Source organism: Vipera ursinii (assembly GCF_947247035.1).
Source record: "Vipera ursinii genome assembly, chromosome: 4".
Taxonomy (NCBI): Eukaryota; Metazoa; Chordata; class Lepidosauria; order Squamata; family Viperidae; genus Vipera; species Vipera ursinii.
The window spans coordinates 67,046,587-67,073,135 of NC_139514.1; the positions used below are offsets into that span (position 1 = coordinate 67,046,587).

At 37.0% G+C, this 26,549-nt stretch overlaps 2 protein-coding genes across 4 annotated transcripts in view; one reads left to right on the forward strand and one right to left on the reverse strand.

Moving 5' to 3' along the window:
• The window catches only part of PHKA2 (phosphorylase kinase regulatory subunit alpha 2), a 90,223-nt gene extending 85,080 nt beyond the window's left edge, over positions 1–5,143 (forward strand). Inside the window, exons 35-36 of one of the 3 annotated variants that reach the window (XR_014492560.1) lie at positions 1,717–1,895; positions 3,921–5,143. The gene's annotated coding sequence lies outside the window, so the exon portion shown is untranslated. The other 2 variants (XR_014492561.1, XR_014492562.1) reach the window with 2 other exon arrangements.
• PPEF1 (protein phosphatase with EF-hand domain 1) overlaps positions 2,026–26,549 on the reverse strand; it is a gene marked incomplete at its 5' end in the record, with an annotated part of 44,740 nt that continues 20,216 nt past the window's right edge. Inside the window, 10 exons of the mRNA XM_083361280.1 lie at positions 2,026–2,381; positions 3,653–3,737; positions 5,188–5,351; positions 13,746–13,852; positions 15,907–16,049; positions 16,822–17,007; positions 17,620–17,937; positions 22,177–22,326; positions 22,556–22,592; positions 24,824–24,990. Of these exons, the coding sequence (XP_083217406.1) occupies positions 2,191–2,381; positions 3,653–3,737; positions 5,188–5,351; positions 13,746–13,852; positions 15,907–16,049; positions 16,822–17,007; positions 17,620–17,937; positions 22,177–22,326; positions 22,556–22,592; positions 24,824–24,990 (1,548 nt within the window). The 3' untranslated portion in view covers positions 2,026–2,190. The remainder of the gene's footprint in view (positions 2,382–3,652; positions 3,738–5,187; positions 5,352–13,745; positions 13,853–15,906; positions 16,050–16,821; positions 17,008–17,619; positions 17,938–22,176; positions 22,327–22,555; positions 22,593–24,823; positions 24,991–26,549) is intronic.

Below are 26,549 nucleotides of genomic sequence, written 5' to 3' on the forward strand. Positions count from 1 at the left end.
GATTGGACAGCCTTTTGTCTGAATTGTAGAGGGGATTGGACTAGGAAGATATCCAAGGTTCTTTCTTACTCTTTTATTCTGTTATTCTGTATAATAATAGTGAAGTATATCAACCACTGACAGTATTTCCTCTGTCACTGCTAGACAGATAATGTCATAAAATATTTCAGCAGTGTTTGAAGTCAAAACTCAAGTGAGATCCAAAATGGCATTAATGCCTCTAGTATTCCTTTTTCACAGAGTAAGTATAGAGATTATTCATTATATTATTCATTTTTCTATTTTGGAACTGAAAGTGGTGTTGAGATATCTACCCTTCAGATATTAATTACAAGTTTGCTAGCTTAATCAAGGAGGTATTTAGTATGCTTCTTGAAGTTTTGCAAATTCCTCATATTGTATGACTATTCCTGAAGTTTACTTTAAAAATTGATCAATTTCATACAAAGTATTAACAAGGAGGTAGAAATTTATATTCCTTATGATTTTTTTAAAAAAATTTCAATTCGTAGATCCAACTGGATTAATTCATGAATTAAGTGTGAATCATCTTAGATCCTGGCACTTCCCTGGCTGTAACAGCTAGAGGGCACCTACACACCACAAATAGTGTTTTGAAAATGAGTTATTTTTAAAAGGGGTTACAGAAATGCCAAAAGAAAATAAAGGATTGCAGGCTACATAAATTAGCATTTTTTATGAATGACCTCTTTGACTATCTTCAGAGCTGAAGATGAAGAGTAACTACACATATCTAAATTATATTTTCACAATTGGTGTGTAGGGCAGAAATCTTATAGTCCTGCATCCCTAGTAACTATAGTATTCACATAATTTATCCCCTGAAGATCTGAAAGTGATCCTTCTCCCATCCACATGCCTTCAGAAATTCCTCTCCTCCCTTCTCTCCCATCCTCTCTCCTTTATAGCAGGGGCCAGATTCTCTATAGCACTTTTCCTCCATCCATCCATTTAGCCAGTTATTGGAAGTGATTTCTTTCAGGAAGAATTCTAATAGTTCAGGAACAAAATACATTTTACTTGTGGTGCATGAAAACCACAGTCATTTTCAAAAACATAAAAGCAGCCAAGAAAGAAGTGAACATTTAAGGGAAGTAATTCCAGGAAGCCAAATTGAACAATGCATTGATTCTACCACTGAGTGCAATTAAAATGCCAAGATAATTGGTGAGTTCATCTCAGTATCTTGCAGGGGCTGGAGAAACTCTTCAGTGAGGAACTGCTACCATGTCTACTTCTGTTTTCTTAATTCAGAAAAAAAAGACATACTAAAAGAGATGTACATGGTATGGAAAAAGTGGGGAGGGAGACATCCAATGAAGAAATGCAGAAAAAGGAAAATGTTACATAATTACAATTGAAATATGGAATTAGCTGTATAAACATGATTGGTTGATGGATTTAAAAGGGCATTAACCAAAGTCATGCAGGATCTCCGATCATCTTTTATTACTTTTTGCCTGGGGGCTTATTGGCACTATAGATATGATTAGATAAGCCCATAGTTGGAACCAGCAAGAATTATATGTTTGTAATTTCTGTAATGTCAAAACTAGTAAGCAACAGTTATATAGTAAAAAAATGCTTATACTTGTAGAACTACTGATCTTTCACGTCTCCTCTCATCTATATTCTGTAATTAAAATAGGTTCTGGCTATTTTATATCATATAATTGTTTCTCAATTTCACCTAAGAACGCACAAGGTATGAAGATGATACAATGTCAGTTTCACTGTTTATGACTCATCAGAGAAGATATCCATGGTTCATATCTTTTGCTAAGCATTACCTCAGCAGCATGACTAATGCATGTACTAAGAATTATGGAAGTTGAAAACCAATACATATTGAAGAGACCAACTTAGGAAAAACAGTAAATATGATCTTCAACTTGTATAAGAAAAATATGTTTATGAAAAAGAGTTTCAAAAGAATAAAATTAAAAATATTATTTAAATTATTTAAATTATTCCTTAATTCATCTTGAACAGTCTGTATTGTTTCTCATTAATAAATTTGCCATGTTTTATAAAATATTAATATATAAAGAAGAAGGGCTTTCTCCAACTAGTTGGCTCTTCAAGCTGATAACTGTAACATAACATTAAGACCACAATTCATTAATAACAAAATATGACAGAAAAAACTGAGTCTAAAATCCAACTTCATTACTGTGTACCAATTCTAAATTTATGTACCACATGGAAAGCCTCCAGAAATTCATTGAAGTCAATGCTACCATCTTTATTAAAATCCAGGGTGCGAACTAAACTGTCAATGGATTCATCACTCACATCATTCTTCACATGTGCATTAAAGAGTTTCCATGTTTGGCGGAATTCATCAGCAGAAATAAGGCCTAAATAAAGGGAAATCTGGTGTTACAAAAAGCACTACAAATTTGCATAAAGAATTTAAATACTATATGTTACTTCTATTTGAGAATGCACTTAGAAAACAATGTAGAACTTCAAGCTACATCAGTTGTACATGTTGCTATCTATGTCTGGTGTGATTTCAAAAGCTGGTTATAAAAACTTTAAAAAGCATAGGACCTTCCTACCTAAATGCAGGCTAGGTTCACATGAATCTGTGTAATTCATGTGAATGATTAGAATCTCTTCCTTTAGAAATTAAATATGTCATAAAATAGGAAAGCTGAGGCTGAGGGGGAAGGTTGCACATGTGATCATAACATGGAATTCTTTACCCTAAAAACATGGCTTGGTTTGGTTTTTGCAAATTATTGAAAAGTTTTTCCCCCTGTTATTTTATTAGATTGTAAGAGATTATTGTTCTACTAAGAATTCTGATTCATAACTTTGGGCAGTAACTTCCAAGACTGGATGGGTACAGAAAATTGATGTGACTCTCAGGGCAAAGATTCCATAACTGCTGTTCAGAGAAGGTCCAGGCTGTAAAGAGCCAGTTCTGCAACATCTGTGCAGAATAGACTCCACAACATACTAACATGCCCTCTATTGGCACTGTTTACTTATTATTCTATTTTTAAAAATTCAGTGGATTTTTTTAAACATCCAATCCATTATTTTCCGAATGCTGTGCTAATCAGTAGCACAATAATCAAAATAGTCATCAGTCAAGGAAATTGCTATAAATGCAGGATAGGGACATAAGACACAGGGAGTTTGTTTTGCATCAAGACTTTGTTTTGCCATTGTCTTGGCTTGTTTGAGCATCATGTTTCATATTCTTGAAACCAAATCATTTTGGGGATCCAACCTGCAAAGAGGGAAAGGAGAAATGGAGGCATTTGACAAGAAGATGTTAATGAGTTTTTCGCTGGAGTGTAGCATCACATGATCAAGAGGCACTACTTTTTAAGAGAATTAAGTGACTAGAAAAATCAACTAAAATTTGTATTTTTAATTATGTATTGTGATTTAACTTCGTTCACTAGGTAGAAATAAACAACTGCTGCACATATCCTTGAAAATCAATATTTGAGTGCCTTTAATTAAAAAAAGCCAACTTAAAGTATTTTAAGATAATTTTAATAAATACAAGACCGTCTTCCCCTAATTCATCCTACTATGGTATCTGTAACTCTCTTTTCTAGGCTCAGATACACTACTATGGAATTTTTGGAAAGCTAAAGTTTTAACATACCAGAATGGTCTTGGTCAATCATATTAAAGATAATCTCCAAATCAGCTTTGTATCTACACAGAGTTTCCACCAAATATGGTTGAACCTAAAGTAAGACAGAAAGAGAGAGAGATTAGAAATAATAATATACAATACTCAGTCTATGGTTGAAATCACAATACTGCAACCTATTTTATATCTTGTAAAAATGTTTTCTAAAATGCAATTTATTTCATGCAAAACCAACATCCAGAATGCAAATTCTAAACTCTAAAGGATTTTAATTTAGGAGTTTCTGGTGACGTCAGCTGAAGTAAGAGATGAATCGTTGAAATACAAAGAAAAAGAAATCGTGGTTCTCAAGCAAATCCCTAGAAGGATAACAGAGGCCTGAAGAGACTACCAATTTTTAACTAAGAAACTTGTTGAAAAAGGAGTGAACTTTAGATGGCTGATTCCAGAAGGGATTTTAATTTACTGGGTAGATTAAAAGATACAGACTGGATACACCACTTAAAGCAATGGAGTTCTTTGACAGTCACAGAGCCTTTCTGGAGTGAGATGGTCCGGAATCCAAAAAACAAGAAGAAACACCAGTTGAAAGTGAGGCTGACCAAAGAGTGAGGGAGGATTTTAATTTAAAAATTAATTGAAGATATGCATTATCCTAAGAAAGCTTCCAGATTAAACTTCTAATGTAGAATAACTCCAGATGTTTATTTATTGGTAACTTTGCCACTTTTTATCCTTCATACTTCAAAAGAAAATTCATTAAGGAAGAAACTAATAGAATGCCATTGATTAGTAATGCTAGTCGTTATTTCCCTATGTGTACACTGAGTCACATTGCACAATTGTGTCTACAAGTTTCTAAATAAAATTAATAGTATTATACAAACCTTTTTAAGTTACAATGCTATTAATTCAGCCATTTCCTACATTAAGGTCTACAACCTAGAGCTTCAAGACTGAGATCACTACTATGTCCTTTAAATCCCATCCAAAGGTTGTCACCAAATAGAATTTTTATAATTTCTAAAGTGACAGAAGAAAAACCTATTGAGCATGTAGGGCCTGGAAAAATATGTATCTTCTGTCAGTCATGCAATGATCTGAAAACTCAACATGTACTTGAATAAGGATTATATACTATTGAAAGTTCCAACTGAAGGACCATTTTAAAATTTGGACTATATATATTAATATATTCCCATGTTTTGCTATTGTTAAATACACTGATTTAAATGCTGATTTAATGTTTCATGTTGCAACATACAAAACCAGTTTTTATCAGTTTTGAGAAGCATGTATGTTTGAATTTCCTTTCTTGTATATACATAAAAATAGAGGGCGTGATCACAGTAACTATATTTAATATCTATATTTAAATAACTATAATTAAATAAAATTAAATGGAATAATAACATTTTTTCCTTCTGTCTCTGCACACTATTTTGTCCTGCCCTGCCTCTCTATGAAATGTCCAGCCTGTTGTTCAAAATAAAGTTCAGACCCTCTGAAAAATAGTTGATCATCCTTGTTCCAAATCACCTCACCTCTTTGATGGGTAGTATGATTTCTATATTGTCAAAACATGAAAGATATTCCACACTTCCATCCAGAGCCAGGCAAACTAGTTGAGAACGGAGAGTTCTCCAGGGTAGGTCAAGATGCAGAACCGATTCCATGGCAGAAGCCCATTGGCTAAGGGAAATCCTTCCTGTTAAAAAATGAAAAGTATTTTATGTTTCAACTGAAACATCATTGCAGGAGGTATTGTAGCATTGAGATTTCAATAAACTAAATTACAGGGCTACTTTTTAATAAAAACTGGCCAAGCATAGTGCCTAACTTCTAAATGTGGACCAACTCCCAAAATTCCACAGCCAGACATGCTGGGGAATTCTGGGAGTTGAAGTCCACATATATCAAACTGACCTAGGTTGAAAATCACTGTTCTGAAGACTGGACCACTACACACACACACACCCTCTCTCTCACACACAAACATTCTACCAGCTTCACTAGAGCTTATGAAGTACACTATGTAGAATAGGGAATAGAGAAGGATGACCAACCTACAGATTGTTGGTATGCTATTTGCAGCACATCTCATCACATCACTGAAATCTGGTAGGGAAACAGTTACATTTCAGCACTGAGTTTTAATTTGCTTTTGCTTTTTTTTTCTTGTCAACATGAAACATCAGAAATTTCTCAAATGAAATGAAAGGTGTGCAGGTTTCAGCTTGTCTGTATATGTCTGATTGTCAGGTGGGGGAGGACTTAAAGGGGAGAATGGAAAATTAAAATCTCAAAGACAAGGTTATTTCCATTCTTAAGAGTCTTTTTGATATGTTGGTAAGACTAATGAATCAATAAACTATCTTTCCTTAAAAGTCATCCCTCCTTGAAAAAAATGGCTGGTTTCTAACTTGGGGGTAAGATTTAAGTTGGGAATGTTAATTGGATTTTAACATTAAGCTTCCGGTCTTCCCATTCCCTCCTGTTAACCATTAGTGGGGGGAGGGTGGCAAAAATCTGGCTTCTCAAATGTTACCTGTTCCTGGTATTGTATGAGGAATGAGAAGAAAAATTAGAAACTTTGATAATTATGAGTTCACAATTACTCCTCTTAGAATCACAGCTCATCTTTATTGTCTGTCTGCTCTGCTCCATCCTCTGTTGGTCTTGTCCCCCAACCTCTACTTGGAGGCTACAGAAGAAAGAGAAAAAGCAAAACCTTGCCTTAGGCAAAGTCTTAACCTCTTCTGCTTTGGAAATGTGAGCCTGGGTATAACAACAGAATCAATTCCATCCTATGTATTCTAGATCTAAATAATTTGTAATTGAAGAGATTCTATATATTGAAGGGTAATAAATGTAACAATGGCAGGAGAACAGCACTTAAAAAAACATAAAATAGTGGATATATAATTTCATAATCTGAAGCATTGAAAAAATATTATTTCACATGGGATGGGAAATATGAAAACATCAGAATGGCTCTTAACAAGGGAAACTTTTTTTTAAAAAAAATTGTTTTATTGAGTTTTAACATAATCCCCTTAATATTTGGTAAACAGCATGTTGTTTTGGTTAGTATTTAAAAAACAATAACAATTAATTTCTATAATTCTATAGCAGGGGTGTCAAACTCAATTTCATTGAGGGCCGCATCAGCATTGCGGTTGCCCTCAGGGGGCCCTGTGGGTGTGGCCTGGGAGGGTGTGGCCTACTGGGTGGGCGTGGCTAGAGTGCGTATGGCCTACTGGGTGGGCATGGCCAGCTCTACATCGTTCGCATCAAGGGTGCCTATGGGGGCCTGGGCAGGAGTGGGACAGATCTGAGGGTCTCTGGCAGGAGGAGGGTCTCTGGGCCAGGGCCAAGGCAGTGGGGGCCGTTCCCTCCCTCTTTCCAGGATGGCTTCGCGGGCCGCATGAAACCACTTCGCGGGCCAGATCTGGCCCCCGGGCCTTGTGTTTGACATGTCTGTTCTATAGTCTATAGTTGCTTGATTTTCTCTTCTTCCAATAATATTCTCTTTTGCCAACCATAAATTAATACAGTTCTTATTATTAAATATAGACATTTTTCTCATGTTTCTGCAAATAATAACCACATCCAGTGATTTTTTTGTAAAAAAAAAAAACAGGTGCCAGAACTCACACAGCTCTGGTGGACTGGCAGAAGCCTCTAGCAACCCACATCCAGCTCCAGTTGAAAGCCCTTTAATGGGGGGGGAATCACTTTAGGGAGCTTCCAAGGTACATATCACATGAGCAGCATCAGCTGATGGATGCCATTGTCGTGACTTTTGAGAGAGTGCTTATTTGGAGCTGGGATGTCTTCTGCCACCTCTTTTGCTGCTTTGGGAATGCACCTGGTCCCTTGAAGAAATTCGCTCCAGGAGCCAGTCCTGGTCCCTGGCAGCCAATGTGGGGGTGAGGTCAGGTGGTGGCGGGGGAGAGTCCTGTGAACCAAGGCAGACGAGAGGGTCTGCTTTCAGGGCCGTGGAAATGTTTCCAGGTCGACCTTCGATGCCCCTGATTTCCCCGGGCAGCTTCCTTTCACCAAGCCAGAGCTTTACTTGCACTGGCGACTTAGAAAGAACTGGTTTTTCCCTTCAAAAAAAGGTGCCGGAACACTGTTCCAGTGCATTCTATGACAAAAAAAGCACCGACCAAATCAGTATAAAGCTTTTTTTCTAATTGCCTTGTCATAGATCCTGGTTACAGAATTCTTATTTAAATTTGTTTTCCCCACAATATTCAAAGCATTCTTACTGGTTAAGATTTTCCTCAAAATTAGGATGCTGAGCTTGTTGATCAGATGGTCGGCAGTTTGGCGGGTTGAATCCTGAGTGCCGCGTAACATAGTGAGTGCCCGTTACTCGTCCCAGCTTCTGCCAACCTAGCAGTTCGAAAGCACGTAAAAATGCAAGTAGAAAAATAGGGACCACTATGGTTGGAAGGTAACAGTGTTCCGTGCGCCTTTGGCGTCTAGTCATGCCGGCCACATGACCACGGAGACGTCTTCGGACAAGTGCTGGCTCTTCGGCTTTGAAACAGAGATGAGCACCGGCCCCTAGAGTTGGAAACGACTAGCACTACCTTTTAAGTATTTAAGTCTTTTTTCTCATACAAGCCGTCCCAACACTTTTACATTTTCACATGTTAAAAAACACACAAAAAAACAAAACATCCCAACAGTTTTATATTTCTCATGTCAAAAAACAAAACACAAAAGAAAAAAGAAAGAAAGAAATACTATGTTACTTGAGGGCTTCATCCCTCTTAAACTAATCTTAATTTATATCCAAAATCTTTGTATTTCTTTAACCATATTCAAACATGTTTAATTTTTAAATATTCCCTCTGGTAAATCCCATCATCTAATGTCTTAATTCTCACTTTAACCTTTTTTTGGGCAAACATCTTTCCTGATCAGTATTGCTTCACTGAATCAAAGACTCCATAATCTTAAAAGTGTTGTTGCAGGTACAAAAGGCAAAACAGGTAAGATGTTTTTCTAAGAAGGTTTTGCCCCTTCGTATTCTTTGAGAATCTTTTCCTTTCTTTCTTTCTTGATTTTATTTATCATTTTTTGTCTCTCAAGTTCTTGTAGTTCTCCTGGCAGAATCCATTTTGTCAAAAAAAATTCATGTCTTCAAACTTATTTTGTAATCTTAGGTTATCTTTTCCACGTCCAGTATTTCCTGTAAGATTTTCCCCATCAGGGTTAAGTCCTACTTTCTTCTATTGATAAGTTCCATCTTAAAATCTCTCTCCTCTGTCTCATATTTAGTTGCCTGTTTTTTCTGCTCACTCTCTGTTTTTATTTTCTGAGATTTTTTGTGTTGTAAAGTTAAATTGGAGATGTGTTCATTTATATTTTCAAAGTTATTTTTAATTTCCTCTTGGTTTGAGATCATTGTTGTTTGGATTAGTTGCAACATAGCATAGATCTCCTTCTAGAAAGTATTCGTTTTTTCTTGGTATATTCTTTCTGCAGATCTCTGGTTTTCCATGATAGCTAAAAATCAGGGTTTTCCTTTCTCTGCAGACAGCTTTAAAGTCACCGTTGAGTTGGTATTTGTAATCCAGAAAGGTCAATTCTTTTTTTTTTAGAGTTTATAATTCTCACTTTGTAGATAGCCCAAAATGTTTTCTTTCTTTTTTGTGACAGCTGTTATCTGTTATTAAGACATTGAAGGTCACCAAAACCATGTTATCTTTTCCTGGGCTTTGCCAGTCCCTGTAATAAAGCAACTGCTGTTGTATATTTTCATCCACCACTAGATGTCAGCACGAGTCAGTAATAGACAATTGTTTACTTCTATTTTCATGATTTAAAAGAAAAATCTTAACAGATTCCACCAATTTCAAACTTATTCAAATTAAGTCTTATATTCATTTCATTTCAGTATATTTCTGTTCCCCCTGAAAAGTTTAATTCACAGCTTCCATCTGTAGGAGGGTGTGGCAAAATTTTCCCCCCTTCTTACTTTTGGAGGCTTTTTGCTTCTTGGGGTTTTTCTTTTCTTTTCTTTCCAGGAAATCAATTTTCAAGTGGAAAAGAGAAAATCACTGTTCTTACCCAGTTCCAAACATGTTGTTTACAGTCAGCTTAAAGTAGTGCTTTTGGGCTTTGGTTGCTCGTAGCTTGGGCTGGACTCTGAAGTTAAGCTAGCCTTTATCCTGCTGGTTTCTGGAGGGCTTTTTCCAAACCGATCGGATCAACCACCATCTTTCCGCAATCAGTGGGACTTCCTTCCTTCTTTGTTGCCTCTACAGGGCAACTTCAGGCCCATTTAGGGTCCCCTAGCAGGCAGAAATCAGCTGTAGGGTGCAGAACCCCACAATCCCTCGGCTGCTGCACTACTGCTCAAAACCAGAAGCCCTTTAACAAGGGAAAATTTTATTCACCCAAACTTAACCAACTTTTGAGAAAATTGTAACCTATAAAGAAATTTTGAATACTGAAGGGAAACCAAAATTGAAATAAGAGTTGGGAAAACAGGGTATTGGTTTAATAAGGTGGCCACAATTGCAAATATAATTGAGATATGAGCTGGATAGAAAAGGTGTTATAAACTGGAACTATTTTTATTAGATATAATATTAGAAAAATAAGTTGAGGAAGTATATATTATATATTGTATGTATATATTGTATGTATTAATAGCAGTAAGAATTGTATTTGCTTAGTGTTTGAAAAATGAAGAAATATTACCTCAAGAAGAGAGGATCAAGAAAACATTGTAATGTGTAGAAATGGACAGAGCGATATTGAAGGACAAAAAAAAAGACACAGAATAATTTTAAATAAGAGATATAGATTATCACTGGCCGGAAAAAGGGGTAGAGATCAGGAATTCAGTATGTATCTTCAAGTAAAAAATGAACCCAGACAACACATTGTTTACTAGGCACTTATGATTGTAAAAATCAATAAAATATTATTTAACACACACACACCACAAATAGTGGATATATAATTTCATAATCTGAAGCATTTAAAAAAACAATATTATTTCATATACCATTGTCTTCTCTGTTGGACTGTGAAACCTGCAGAGAGCTCCCTGCAAATGCTGCTATTTTTCGTGGATACTGATTGGTGTTCTGTACATCTAGGAGTTCATTAGTAAGTTTACTACGTTCATTAGTATGTTCACATAATTGGGCTTTGCAAATAATCACCAGTTAGTGGACAATCTATATTTATGATGCCATCTGCATGCTTTCCTAATTAGCCAATACTGGCATATGTGGATTCTTTAAGATACTAATGCAACAATAGCAATCTTCATTTAAAATCAGGGGCAAGGACATGTCTGAGAAAAAAACTGATCTCAAGGTTGTGTTACACCAAAATTGGAGCACAGAAGAAGAACCTGGTTAGCTATATGCTCAACAGAAATACGGTAGCTCCTCCTGCAAATACATATTGGCAATACCATTCTTCCAGATTATCTCTTCTGCACTTTCAACATTCCTTATGTATGGAAGAATTAGACTTCAAATGCAGCTGTTAATTATCAGAGGGTTTTTTCTTATGTGGTAATTGGAGTTTTGAGTCGTATAATTCTTTAATTGCAGTCTCAAGAGGGCTGTAACATATGCTTTTTCTTTTTTTGTTCATATTGAGATAATGTATTTATCTTTGATCTTTTGTCCCCCATCAACGGTCACAAAGTAGGATGAAGCAATTTTCCTTTGGTAATACCAAGCCAGGAGCAACCAAGAGCAGGATTTGAAAGGTCAAGGTGGCAGCCCCATGCTTTTTGGGCACAGCATGAATCTTGCAGTCATGGGCAACATCTTGATTCTTTGTACTCTCTTCCAATGATATCCCTGGCCATGAATGTGAAAAGGAAGGAAGGGAAACTGGCATCTCTTTTGTACAGCAAGATGTTTCTCCTTAGTGGGAGAAGCATAATTAATTCAAGTGTGGCCGATACTTCTGAGCTATTGAGGATCTTCAACTTATCTAAATTGCCTAAGATTTCAGGCTACTTTTACTGTATGATATGTCAATTTACAAAATTTGGACAGAAGATAGGAGGAGATACTTATAATTTATTGATTTCTCATTATTTTCTAGTGCAGTGATGGCAAAACCTTTAGAGACCAACTGCCCAAACTGCAACCCAAAACCCACTTATGTATCATCGAGTGCCGGGTATCGTCAGGTGCCGGGTGGGCGTAGCCCATTGGATGGGTTGGGCAATTGGGTGGGTGTGGCTGTGTTGGTAATGGCAGACTGGGCAGGACTAAAAAGCTCTATCAATTCCAACTTGGCAAGATTTTTTTTCCCCGTAAGAAGTTGAAATTGATTGATTGAACCTTGGTTGTTTTTTTTTTTTGCACATGGCAGAGGCCTAAAGCGAAAAGGTTTTATAAAACCCAGCTGAAGGCTTAGGAGTGGGGCAATGTCGCATATACCCACAGAGAGGGGTCTGCATGTCAGCTGTGGCATGCGTGCCATAGGTTTGCCACCACGGTTCTAGGGGAAGCTATTATTTCAACTGCGCTCTGAGTCTCTTAGTACTTACTAGGCTTCCTGACTCCTTTTTTTAAAAAAACAGGCAGGCTCTAAAATTATAGGTATTTGCATACCTTGAAGCCCCAGAAAGATCTTGCTTGGGTGGGAGAGAGCACTATAGAGGATTACTTTCAGCGTCTTATAAATGGCTGTTTGGGACTGGATATGTATTGCCCCTTACAAGGGAAAACAGACTGAGGTACCAATGACATGTAAGTCGGTACCACTTTTACTGTAACAGTATCTTGCAAATCTGAATGTGCTTTTATTCCCTCCCTTTTATCTTCATGTGAACTAAAGAGAGGCTTGTCTGAGATTTTTTCTCAATTTTTTTTCTTGGGCCAGGATTAGTTCGGTTTTGTCTGACTGTTGCCTGGGTAAAGGCTCTCCTTCCTGTCCTGCAAGGCTATTCTCTCCACAGACAAATACGCCCACAGATGTATTTGTCTACAGCACATTACATTATAGTCAACTTTTGATCAGGTAACTCTTTCACAATAGCCGTTTTGTTGGTATATCCTGTCCTCAAAATATTTCCTAATTCTTTTGAAGGAGAATCTCTACCTCTCATCTGATTTTATTCAGATTGTTACTAGTATCACAAGGCTGGAAATAACCATTTAAGCCATTAGATAGAGTCCTCTACTCAGGGATCCAACTTAAAGCTCCCCAGACAGTCAGGTATCTCTCTAATCCTGTCCTGAAAACACCCAACGAACACAAGACCACTGCTTTTCCAGGGAATTGGTTGTATGCTATTGAATTGCTCTTATTGTTAGGGAATTTTTTCTAACATTGAATTGAAATCTGATTTTCTGTAACTTACATCATTTCATATTCTGCACTATGGGACAAGAGAGAACAGGTCTTAAAGTTCTCTATGACAATATTTCAAGTGTTTGAAGACCACCATTATATTCAGTTAGGCTTTTTCAAAACTAAATATCCTTCAATCCCTTTTCATAGGACTTGGTTTTCAGTCCCTTGATTTCCTTGCCATCATTTTTTGAATATTTTCTAATGTGTCTGCATCCCTTTTAAAGGGTGATCCCCAGAACTCTCAGAATAAATTGGAACAATTATTTCCCTTGGTTTGGTAAATATACTTATGTTAATACAAGTAATGAGATACTAAATTCTACTGCTAGGCATTAACTGTTCTCTAATGGTCTGAAAAAGACATTGCACACTGGAAACATTGTCACTGGAATTCTTAAAAAAACAAGAATTACAGAGCTGGAAAAGATTGCATGAGTCATTTTGATCAGCCTCCAAGCTCATGCACTATTTTTGGGGCAGGAGTGTCCATTATTCTAAATAATTTGATATCACCCATAAATTGCATCTTTACTCAATCCAGCCTCATTTATGAATGATTCATAGTAGCATCTGTCCCATACAAATCTAGAATCTATTGCTTCTATTCTTCTGTTATACAATTTGCTACTTTTACAGCTCTTTGTCACATTTCCTTCCTGTAACTTGCAACATATGAAATTGCTTGTACATAAAAGGAAATACAATACTGACAAACAAAATGAAACACTTTTTCAAATCACATTACCTGTGCAAATTGGATCATACTGGGTAAAAGCTGCAATGAGGTCTGATTTGTGGGTATAAAGTTTCTCTTTCAAACACTTTAAAGCAGAAAGCTCAATTGCAGTCACTCTACAAAGAAAATTATTAAACCTGGCAATTAGAACAACAAAATCTCTTTACAGGTCCATGTTAGAGTACAGAATTTTAGGAGTTCTGAAACTCCCATATCGAGAACAAACAAAATACTTAAACATAGCGGTAAACTTGAGTAGTGCTAAATAAATTGAAAAAAATAAACTTGCATTTAGGAAAACAACTGCATGAGTGGAAATATAATCTCAACAGTTCTTTTAAAAAATTAACAAATTTTATTATTTAAAATATTTTAAAACTTTGGACATGGTGTTATCGGTCTAACATACCTCTTGTCTTATATCATTTCTTGTGTTTTATAAACATTTTATATACATATCATTTATATACAATTGTGCACTAAACATATTTATATATTTATGCCAATAAATTTCTTCAATCTTATCATCCACCTTATTCTAATATTACTTAAGTTCATAATCTTGTATACCTCTATTAAGAACTTACTTTCTGTTCCCACCATAGGTAAAATTTATTCCAAATTTTATAATATTCTAACTGTTCTTTATTTTATTTTAATTTTTTTTAAAAAATAACCTCAATAGTTCTTGTAATCAGAGATTTTATGTTACAAATTTATATTTTTTTCTTTAGATATAAACTAAAAAAAAGTTGAAAAAGTGAGGAAATCTAAGCAAAGTGGCCAATCAAGAAAGTATGTACATTCAACAGACAGATGCTTACCACATTTACATACATGCAGCACAACCATGATAATAAGGATGAAACAAAGCATAAATAAGTTAAGGGCTATACTGGATTAAATACAAATTGAGTTTGATGGTTATTAGCATTACTATCCTACATTTCAACTTTTCTGGCAGTCCTACAAACAGCATTTTACCTTCGTACTGTTAATGCTGATCAACAGCTAGTTTTGTGGAATAGAAGCAGATGCAAGCAAAATCTCTTAGCCATGGTTGCCAGTTAGGTTTGAAAAAAGGTAGCAGGAGGGCCAAATTGCCTCTGGCACAAGCTAAAGGAGCTCTTGGCTATCACTGGGCTATCAGTGAATTAAAATCATAGGTTGGCCCTTAATTCCAAGATAGCCAGACATCAAGTACATGTAGTCCTCGAGTTACAAGTGTAATGGAGCCTGCCCATTCCACTCATAACTTGAAAACTTGTAGAGTGAATCTCATACCTTGAACCAGATTAGTCCCTTGCTCATTAAAACGCAAGCACTCGTTAAGTGAACATGAGATATCTCAGGGTGGGGAAGGCCATGGAGGGCCTAGTGATGGAACAGGCCCCCAAGGCCTTCCTGACCCACTAAGATACTGCATGCTTCCCCCTCCCCTCCTGTCACACTGGACTCAGCTGGAAAAGATCCGTCTCCTCTCTGCCACAGTTCCTGCTGCCACCAAGATCTGAGGCTGGGGGATGCTTCCACAGCCCCCGGCGGCCCGATCCAGGCTCCAAAGGCCTTTTCCAGGCTGCTGCCACCCAGATTTGAGACTGGGGAACACTTCCATGCCTCCCAACCCGATCCAGGCTCCTGGAGGCACATGGAAGTGTCCCCCAGCTTCGGTTCTATTCTCTGTGGCAGAGAGCAGAGGCCTAAATTACCATGAGATCACGCAAGTTTAGTAGCATGAGATCTCGCCCCACTGATCTCACGTGATCTTGTGATCTTGCGTTACTTTAGGCTTCCATTCTCTGCAAATGCACCGAAGGCCTGGAGCAGCCAAGAAAGTGAAGGATCTCAATCTTTGTAGGTTGAGTATTGATGGCCTGGTGCTTAGGGAGACCCAGGGCAGGAGTGGGGAAGAAGGGAATAACCAGGGTGTGTGTTGTAGAGCCACTGCAGTCACTCATAAGAGCAAACGACTGCTGTGGTGCTGCAATATTCATAACTTTGGGACTTGCTCGTAAGCACTAGGGGACACTCATCACATAATGTTGAACGAGCGTTAAATGAATGCTCATAACTTAGGGATTACCTGTAATATATACCAATGGATAGTTTAGCATTCTGTTTCCAAATATGTGTGTTGTTTTAAGCAATAGGCATGCTTTTTTAGTCTTACCTTTGATGAAGTGTCTGCTTACGTGTAGATTTGCTGACTTGATACTGAACAAAACGAGGAATCAAATCTGGATTTAGTTTGATATAGGCCCCACGATTGCTTCCTTCTTCATAGTAGTTTGAGGCGGAAAAAATAGTGATGACCTATTTGAAAAAGAACACAGCTGTCACTTGAAATACACTATGCTTCAAACCAGACTGACAGGTGAACAAATGACAGAATTAATGAAGCATTATGCTATAATTCTATGTACTGTGAGCACTATATAAGTAGCTTTTTCCTTTGTTGGAAAAACAATGAAAAAGAAGTTTTCATAGCTATGGCTCTCTATATATAAAAAGTGAAAATAATCTAGTTCTGAACACATCTTTTAATGTGTTTTGATGTACACATATTATAGCTCACTCCTACAGATCAAGAATGGAATAACTATACTGTAGATATCCATTTCCTTGTATCTAAAGCTTCTCCCTCATCAAACATTCTACATTCTCAAATATGGAAGAGATTTTGTGTGTTTTGAAAGAAGGGCAAGAAAATTAAGTCATCCAAGCTTCTGGCAGTCATGATGTTTTCCAATGTATGGAAGAGGATAAAACAAAAATGGCAAATAGAGTTGTAGCAATTTCCTACAGAAGCAGAAAACTAATATAACTATATTTTTCTCTTTTTCAGCTAGTCTTTCCATCTAAATATGGAGTACTGATTCCTCCTTATTCTATTTTGCATTGGGGGGGAAAATGAAATTGTGATTAAAACACAAGAAATTACACTGTCATATGATTAGGTACTCTTTTGGTGGATAATGATTGCCATATCAATACTGAGTTGGAGCTGTTTTTCTAGTACAATCTGGTAAAATCTTTCTAGCTGGTGAACATTTTTGTGAAATTTGAACTTTAAAGTATCAATTACCTTTCCATTATGACTGATCTCATAACCTTCCTGTTTGCACTGGTGAGACCTGATGAGCAATTTCAAATTATAACGCCGCAGCAATCTGGCAGTAATATCTGGACCAAAGTAACAACCTCCTCCTCGAATTTTATTTGGTGAACAACCATTCTGATGCTTAGGATCACTCCAGAGAATATCCATCACCTTTCCATGCAAATGAATGAACATAAAACAATCCTATTATCTTCCAGTATTTGAAATACTGGAACTCATGTCTTTACTGATATGTATGACAGTGAAACTTATGATACTGATGGACTAATTAGAATGGTAAGAAAGTTAAATCACAATGCAGTCTGGTTTTGATAATTGCAGTTGAGAAAATTATCTCTCTAGCTTCAGTGAAATAGACCCACGCTGACACACTCTGCCCATCTTCTAGCAGTTGATTCTAACATCTGGTGGTAAATAAAGTTTAAATAAAGTGCCTAGAGGGAACTTCCCCAAATGGGAGACAATTACAGTATAGACGCCCAATTATTGATATATTAATAAGAATATAAGGCCTTTTTATCATCACAAAAATGGAATCTCTAGAAGACAGGAGCTGCACATTACCCCACATTTTTTGTTAGCATGCAAGTATTTGTTATAAACAAACAAGACAAATTTGGGGTGGCAAATTTCTAGTAGAAATCATTTATTCAGCTTGCAGTTGGTTACCCAATTAAAGCTTTATTTTATTTTGTTACCAGTTCGAACATCCTTATAACTCATATTTTGGAAAAAGAGACTATGTATAAAGTTTCAGCATACTTGTTCCTTTTCTTTTGCTGTTAATTCTGGAGATGCATTTGTGGTAGTCAAGTTGTAAGGCTTAAGACACTGTGCATTCTGAAATGGGCTAGAACTGGTTCTGTCATGGATGCCATCAAGATTGCCTTTAACATCACTCACTTCCTTGGCATATTGTCTTCTCTCACAGGATGCTAATGTAGAACTTACTACATTTTTCTTGGATTTGTCTTGCCCTGAATTGCATTTTTTTGTTTCTCTGAGATTTGTAAGATTTGTTCTCTGTGGCTCATGGATTGCTTCCTTATTTGACTTGACTGGTCTCAGCAAAGACTTCAACTATGAAGATAAAATTTATGATCATTATCCTCAGAGCAAATACATTGATATATATTGATATGCAAATGCTGTTTGGTCAGCAATAGATTAATCTGTCTTTCAGTGTATGCTGGGAGCCCATTCCAAATGTAAGTGGAGACACAAAGAAAAAAAGCATACTTAAAGGGTATGTATGTATGTATGTATGTATGTATGTATGCATGCATGTGACTATGAAGACAAACCTTTGGAATGTACCCTCTTATGGTTTGACAAAGAAATGTCAAAGAATTATATTGCATAGAATTACCTGCAGTTGTTCTTTCAGTAACATTTCTTTCAAACTTGTTTGTCATCAGTTTAATCTAAACAATTGGAAAGTACCATCTAAAAAGATTTTTTTTCTTTTCTGAAGAACTTGCTTAAGACAATACTTGATATATGTATGTACAGTATATATAAAGTACATAAACAGATATGTATACAGCAAAGGTTGACTCTTTTATGACTTGTGGACTTCAATACACAGAATTCCTGAACCAGCCATGCTGGCTCAGGAATTCTGGGAGTTGAAGTCCAGGAGTCATAAAAGAGGCAAGATTGCCTACCCCTGGTATAGAGTATGTACATATATGCTGTGTATAGATATGTGGGTATATATGTGCATTATATATGTATATCCCTTCATGGATTACTGCCTTGTCGTGGCGAAGGGGCTTGTGTAATTCAATGAAGCTATGAGCTATGCCATGCAGGGCCACCCAAGATGGACAGGTCATAGCAGAGAGTTCTGACAAAACGTGATCCACTGGAGAAGGAAATTGCAACCCACTCCAGTATCTTTGCCATGAAAACCCCATGGACAATACCAAAAGGCAAAAAGATATGATGCTGGAAGATGAGCCCCTCAAGTCGGAAGGCATCCAATATGCTACTAGGGAAGAGCAGAGGGCTAGTACTAGTAGCGCCAGAAAGAATGAAGCAACTGGGCCAAAGTTGTGGATGTATTTGGTGGTGAAAGGAAAGTCTAATGCTGTAAAGATTTTTTCTCCATAGGAACCTGGAATGTAACATCCATGAATCAAGGAAAGCTGGACGTGGTCAAACAAGAGTCCTCAGGGAGAAGGGCGGCATATAAATTTAATAAACCTAAACCTAATTTAATTTAATAAACCTAAACCTAAGAGATGACAAGACTGAACATCAACATCTTAGGAATCAGCGAACTAAAATGGACAAGAATGGGTGAATTTAATTCAGATGACCATCAGGTATACTACTGCGGGCAAGAATCCCTCGGAAGAAATGGAGTAGCCTTCATAGTCAATAAAAAAAGTAGGAAAAGCAATACTGGGATACAATCCCCAAAATGACAGAATGATCTCAGTTCGAATCCAAGGCAAACCATTCAATATCACAGTAGTCCAAGTACCTCCGGTGCTGAAGAGGATGAAATTGACTGGTTCTATGAAGCCCTACAGCACCTTATAGAACTAACACCAAAAAATAATGTCCTTATTATCATGGGGATTGGAATGCTAAAGTAGGAAGCCAAAAGATAACCCGAATAACAGGCAAGTTTGGCCTTGGAGTACAAAATGAAGCAGGGCAAATGCTGACAGAATTTTGTCAAGAGAATACGATGGTCATAGCAAACACTTTTCCAACAACCCAAGAGACGGCTCTACACATGGACATCACCAGACGGTCAACACAGAAATCAGATTGACTATGTGCTCTGCAGCCACAGATGGAGAAGCTCTATACACTCAGTAAAAACAAGACCAGGAGCTGACTGTGGCTCAGGCCATGAGCTTCTCATTGCAAAATTTAGGCTTAAACTGAAGAAAGTAGGGAAAAGCACTAGGCCACTCAGGTATGAACTAAATCATATCCCTGATGAATATACAGTAGAGGTGACAAATAGATTTAAGGAATTAGATCTGATAGACAGAGTGCCTGAAGAACTATGGACAGAGGTTCGCAACATTGTACAACAAAGTAGCAACCAAAACCATCCCAAAGAAAAAGAAATGCAAGAAAGCAAAATGGCTGTCTGAGGAAGCTTTGCAAATAGCTGAGGAAAGAAGGGAAGCGAAAGGCAAGGGAGAAAAAGAAAGATATGCCCAATTGAATGCAGAATTCCAGAGAATAGCTAGAAGAGATAGGAATGCCTTCTTAAATGAACAGTGCAAAGAAATAGAAGAAAACAATAGAATAGGGAGGACCAGAGATCTCTTCAAGAAAATTAGAGAGGTGAAGGGAACGTTTCATGCAAAAATGGGCATGATAAAGGACCAAAATGGCAAGGACCTAACAGAGGCAGAAGAGATTAAGAAGAGGTGGAAAAATTACACAGAAGAACTATGCAAGAATGAGCTTAACATCCCTGATAACCACAATGAGGTGGTCACTGACCTTGAGCCAGATATCCTAGAATGTGAAGTGAGCAACAATAAAGCTAGTGGAGGTGACAGTATTCCAGCTGAGCTATTCAAAATCTTAAAAGATGATGCATTAAAAGTGCTACACTCAATTTGCCAGCAAATTTGGAAAACTCAACATTGGCCACAGGATTGGAAAAGATCAGTTTACATTCCAATTCCAAAGAAAGGCAGTGCCAAAGAATGTTCAAACAATCGCACCATTGCACCCATTTCTCATGCTAGTAAAGTTATGCTTAAAATCCTACAAGCTAGACTCCAGCAGTATGTGGATCGAGAACTACCAGAAGTACAGGCAGGATTTCAAAGAGGCAGAGGAACTAGAGATCAAATTGCCAAAATACGCTAGATCATGGAGAAAGCTAGGGAGTTCCAGAAAAACATCTACTTCTGCTTCATTTACTATGCTAAAGCATTTGATTGTGTGGATCACAACAAACTGTGGCAAGTTCTTAAAGAGATGGGCGTACCAGACCATCTTATTTGTCTCTTGAGAAACCTATATGTGGGCCAAGAAGCAACAGTGAGAACTGGACACAGAACCACTGATTGGTTCAAAATTGGGAAAGGAGTCTGGCAAGGCTGTATACTGTCGCCCTGCCTATTTAACTTAAATGCAGAGCACATCATGAGAAAGGCAGGGCTAGATGAATCAAAAGTTGGAATTAAGATTGCCGGGAGAAATATCAACAACCTAAGGTATGCAGATGATACCACTCTAATGGCAGAAAGTGAAGAGGAACTAAAGAGCCTCTTGTTGCTGGTGAAGAAGGAGAGTGCAAAATTTGGCTTAAAACTTAACATTAAGAAAACCAAGATCATGGCATCCAGCCCTCTCAATTCCTGGCAAATAGATGGGGAAGAAATTGAGGTAGTGACAGATTTTATTCCTCGGCTCCAAGATCACCGTAGATGGGGACTGCAGCCAAGAAATTAAAAGACGCTTGCTCCTGGGGAGGAAAGCAATGGCAAATCTAGACAGCACACTAAAAAGCAGAGACATCATCCTGCCAACAAAAGTGCATATAGTCAAGGCCATGTTTTTCCCAATTGCAATGTATGGCTGTGAAAGTTGGACCATAAGAAAGGCTGAGCACCAAAGAATTGAGGCCTTTGAACTATGGTGCTGGAGAAGATGCCTGCAAGTCCCTTGGACTACAAGGTGATCAAACTGGTCAGTCCTAGAGGAGATCAACCCTGACTGCTCTTTAGAAGGCCAGATCCTGAAGTTGAAACTCAAATACTTTGGCGACCTAATGAGAAGGAAGGACTCACTGGAGAAGAGACTAATGCTGGGGAAGATTGAGGGCAAGAGAAGAAGGGGACGACAGAGAATGAGGTGCTGGATGGAGTCACTGAAGCAGTAGGCATGAGCCTAAATGGACTCCAGAAGATGGTAGAGGACAGGAAGACCTGGAGGAACATTGTCCATGGGGTCATGATGGGTCGGACATGACTTCGCAACTAAGAACAACAACAACAACAACATATATGTATAATGTAATAATCTAACACCATCCTCACAATTTTTGCTTTACATTAAAAAAATAGAAAGTATTTATATTGAAAACATGACTTCAACCACTTTAAGATGAAATGCAAAGATTAATGTGTATATAATACAACAAATAATCCATACTATTATAGAATTGCTAATAATGTACCTATCCTAATATTATATATATTATCTTTAGTACTTTAATCATACAAAATAGTAGGCTTAATGCTTACTGAATTTAGAATTTTACTTCTTGTGAGCAAGACTGTAGTTAAAACCAATAAGATAACAACATACTTTTATATGTATAATTCCTACCTTGTTTCTGTGGAATGAATTTAGGAAATTCAAATCTGTAGTATCTGATATTCCACCATGTAAAATAAGAACTTGATTGTCAATAATAGTAGCAAGAGGAAGCCAACTGTAGACATCTTGTAGAAGATGCAAAATTGTTTTCCCATAGGTCTGTCAAATGAAATACTAGGTTAGACACTCTTGAACTATTCCTTAGGAATCTATGGACAGCTTCATTTTGGCTTTACAATAAAACAAGAACAAATTTGAAAGCAAGTATTTTTAGGACATATGTAGGACAGTAATTGCTAATGGCCTGATAATTTTTGTAAAACAGCACAATCTGTTCTGTCGCTTTGTTAACTTGATGGCCTTTATCAAAAGGAGATAAAATACTAACCTTATATTTCTTCATAATTTCTTTTGTGAAACCATATCTGAAATTAAAAATAATTGTTGCAATACATGTTAGAATGCATTTTACATTGCAACAACTACAAATTTATTCAGTCAGTAGATGGCAGTGTTTAGTTTGCATCTATGGTTATAATCTATGGTTCTTTATGTTCTGAGGAGAGTTTCCTGTGTCAGTTGACACCATCAAAGCTCATGGTGACTGTACACTGTACATTTTATTTGATCTATATGGCTATGTAACCATCATCTGTTACCAATCTGCATGGCTATATAATACAGGTAGAGCTCGAGTTACGACCATAATTGAGCCCAACATTTCTGTTGCTAAATGAGACATTTGTTAAATGAATTTTGCCCCATTTTACAACCTTTCTTGCCATAGTTGTTAAGTTAATCATTGCAGTTGATAAGTTAGTAACACAGTAGTTATATGAATCTGGCTTCTCCATTGACTTTGCTTGTCAGAAGGTTGGAAAAGGTGATCACATGACTTTGAGACATTGCAACCGTCATAAATATGAGTCAGGTACCAGGCATCTGAATTTAGATCACATGACCATGGGGATGCAGCAACAGTCATAAGTGTGAAAAATGGTCATGTCACCTTTTTCAGTGCCATTATTATTTTGAATGGTCATTAAACAAACTGTTGTAAGTTGAGGACTACCTGTAATCTTCTGGTACAATTTCTATAGAATAAAATAGAATTTCTATAGAATAAAACAGAATTTTCTAACTTATGGGCCCAGCTTCAACATAGAGATAAACCAGAGATAAACCCAGTACTCAGAGATGAAACCCCAAGTAAACCAAAATAAACCATCTTTAACCCAGAGATAAATCCAGGTAAATCAGCTTTGACCTAAAGTAACCCAGAACTCAGAGGTAAATCAGAGGTAAGCCAGTATAAACCCAGGTTAAACCCAGATTAGAGGAGAAATATAAAGTTCAGCACTGAATGGAGCAAACCAGTCATAGTCAGCTACGGGAAATAAGTGCAAGATACAGCAACAGAAAGAAGACTGCAACAGAATAAATAAATAAAAGAAAATGGCCTGTAACAAAGCTGGAACAAAGATTTCATTTGCAAATCTGACAAACCAGAATTACCACTCTTGGAAATTCAAGATGAAAATTCTGCTAATACAGACTGTCGGCCCGTGGGCCGGTTGCATCATACTGAGGCCGCCCCCACCCCAGCTCAGGCAATGCAAAAAGAAGTCACGATACGTCATGACACATCACATGATGCAGCAAGTTTGACACCAGTGTGCTAATAAGTGAAGATATGCGGCAATGTATAAATCAGACATGTCAAACACAAGGCCTGGGGGCCAGATCCGGCCCACAAATTGGTTTCATGCGGCCCGCAAAGCCATCCTGGAAACAGTGAGGGAACGGCCCCCGCTGCCTTGGCCCTGGCCCAGAGACCCTCCTTCTGCCAGAGACCCTCAGATCTGTCCCACTCCTGCCCAGGCCCCCATAGGCACCCTTGATGCGAACAATGTAGAGCTGGCCACGCCCACCCAGTAGGCCATATGCACTCTAGCCACGCCCACCCAGTAGGCCACACCCACCCAGGCCACACCCACCTGGCCCCCTGAGGGTAACTGCAGTGCTGATGCGGCCCTCAATGAAATTGAGTTAGACACCCCTGGTATAAATGAAGTTAGGCCAGAACAACCTTCAGATGAGTTGATAGACAAAGATCAGAAAATTCAGAGCACCATCTCTCTTGGTATATAAGATGATCAAATCATACATGTAAGTATGAAACTGCTAAAGAAATGTGGGAAAGACAACAAAAATTGCATGAAAGGGCTAATCTAAGCAATGATGAATTGTATCAGCTGAATTGAAATCAGGTGGTTAATACTGCCTAAAGGGAGAAACATTCAAACTGCATTCACACATGGGACAGATGACTTGGACACAGAAGTCCTGATATAATAAAGAAATTAACTGAGAAAGACTGTCCAAGTGGAATAAAAGAAGAAATCAGCCCAGAAGAGGTTTCAATCAGGAGATCCACCAGAAGCAATAAAGGCATCCCAGCTAAATGTCTGTCTTATGTTGCCTGCATATCATTAAAACCAAAGCCAGATTTATGGGATGAGGAAAGTATAGTAAAATACAATTTCAAATACCAACACATGAAAATCATGGTTAGGTCAAAAACATTAATATCAAACTCTCAGAAAGAAAGCATATTTAAGAGCTCAGGCTGGAGAAAGAATAAAAATGGCCATACCTAAGATTCATCAGGTAGTCCTCATGATTCCCTCTGTTCAGATGTAAATGGTTAGGGTAAACAAGGAGAAATGCAAACAGGATTATAAGTATTTCCATGGAATTGTTCCCTCTGTCAACAAAATCACCATTAAAAACGTAAGGGTTTTCTTCTGAAGGAAGGCCATTCTGCAGAAGAAAACAAAACAGCAGAGTAGCTAACATCGCAATGCAATATTATAGAAATATTCCTGCAATAATTACCAGAATACTATATAATATTCTTTCCTAGCAATACTTTTCCAATTCTGCCAGAGCTCATAATAGGAGGGCTGTATCAATCATGAAGGCATTATAGCCTTATCTAACTTTTGAGATTCTATGTCAATATAATGGATAATTCAATATTTTTACATCCATATATCCCTCCAAATAGCACTCAAGTTCATTCAAGAAAAATGATAATATAAAATACTCCATTACAATTAAAATAAAACAAATCAACTGAAAACATACAAATAAAAAATAAATTAACATCCATCACCAACCTACTTCAGCACACAGATCAACTTCTGTATAGGACAATACAGTCCTAGCTGAGCCAATTTTGGCAAGTAACACTAATATAAATCAGTGTTAAAACATGTTTTATATATTATTGCCTGTGTTGTCATTACAGTGAAATTATTATGACAATAATTCGTTACATTTAGAATCTGCTTTACCAACAAGAAACTGAAGACATTTTAAAATTTTCTTTTCTCCAATACGAGGCATTTTACTTTTATATAAATATAATAATATTTTGTGATAGATATATACTTCCATTCTCACGCATGTGTCAGCTCCCACCTGCCCATGTAATTAGGAATATGTTTGTAGTACAAAAAGCCACAAACTTTTCAGAACACACTTATTGGAGCAGTGAATTAAAAGTGTCCTCAATAACAAATGAAGCATATTCTGAAAATATATGCAAGTTACAATTATCCAGGCTGGGAAAGCTGTTGTTTTTTGGGGGGTGTGTGTGTGTTGTAATATTAGTTTTTAAAGTATCTTTAAATCTGCCATTAAATTTAAATTGTATATGCAAAACATCCCATCCATTTTAAATTATAATAAGACTTTCCTGTCTCCATTTCCTTTTCTTAAGTGTGTAACAGCTTTAGCTTTAGTTACTGTCCTTTGTAAATGGAATGAAAATGAAATCCTTTGCAGCAAAATACAGCTTGTTTGTGGAACTAAGATTGCTCCTATTTCATTAGATAAAAATAATAAAAAATCAAATAATAGCAATAGCACTTAGACTTATGTACTTCTTCATAGTGCTTTACAGCCCTCTCTAAGTGGTTTACAGAGTCAGCATCTTGCCCCCAACAATCTGAGTCCTCATTTTATCGACCTCGGAAGGATGGAAGGCTGTGTCACCACCAAATAAATAAAACATCCATGGTACATATAAATATATTAAGTTGTAGAGTAATAATAAATATTAAAATATTCACAAACACAATAAATATTATAATAATCTACTGTCCTAAATAATACCTTACTGTCCTAATAAAATAGGATATGTAATTTAATATTCTTTAGATACGGTACAACAGCCCATCATTAAACAAGAAAAAGCAAGGTAACATTGAACTACCAAAGAAAAATGGGTCTTAATTGTTCGCAAAAAGGCTTCCTCAGGGGGGACTAATCTAATGTGAAAAGGAAGGCTGTTCCTCAACATTGTTTCCTTGCTC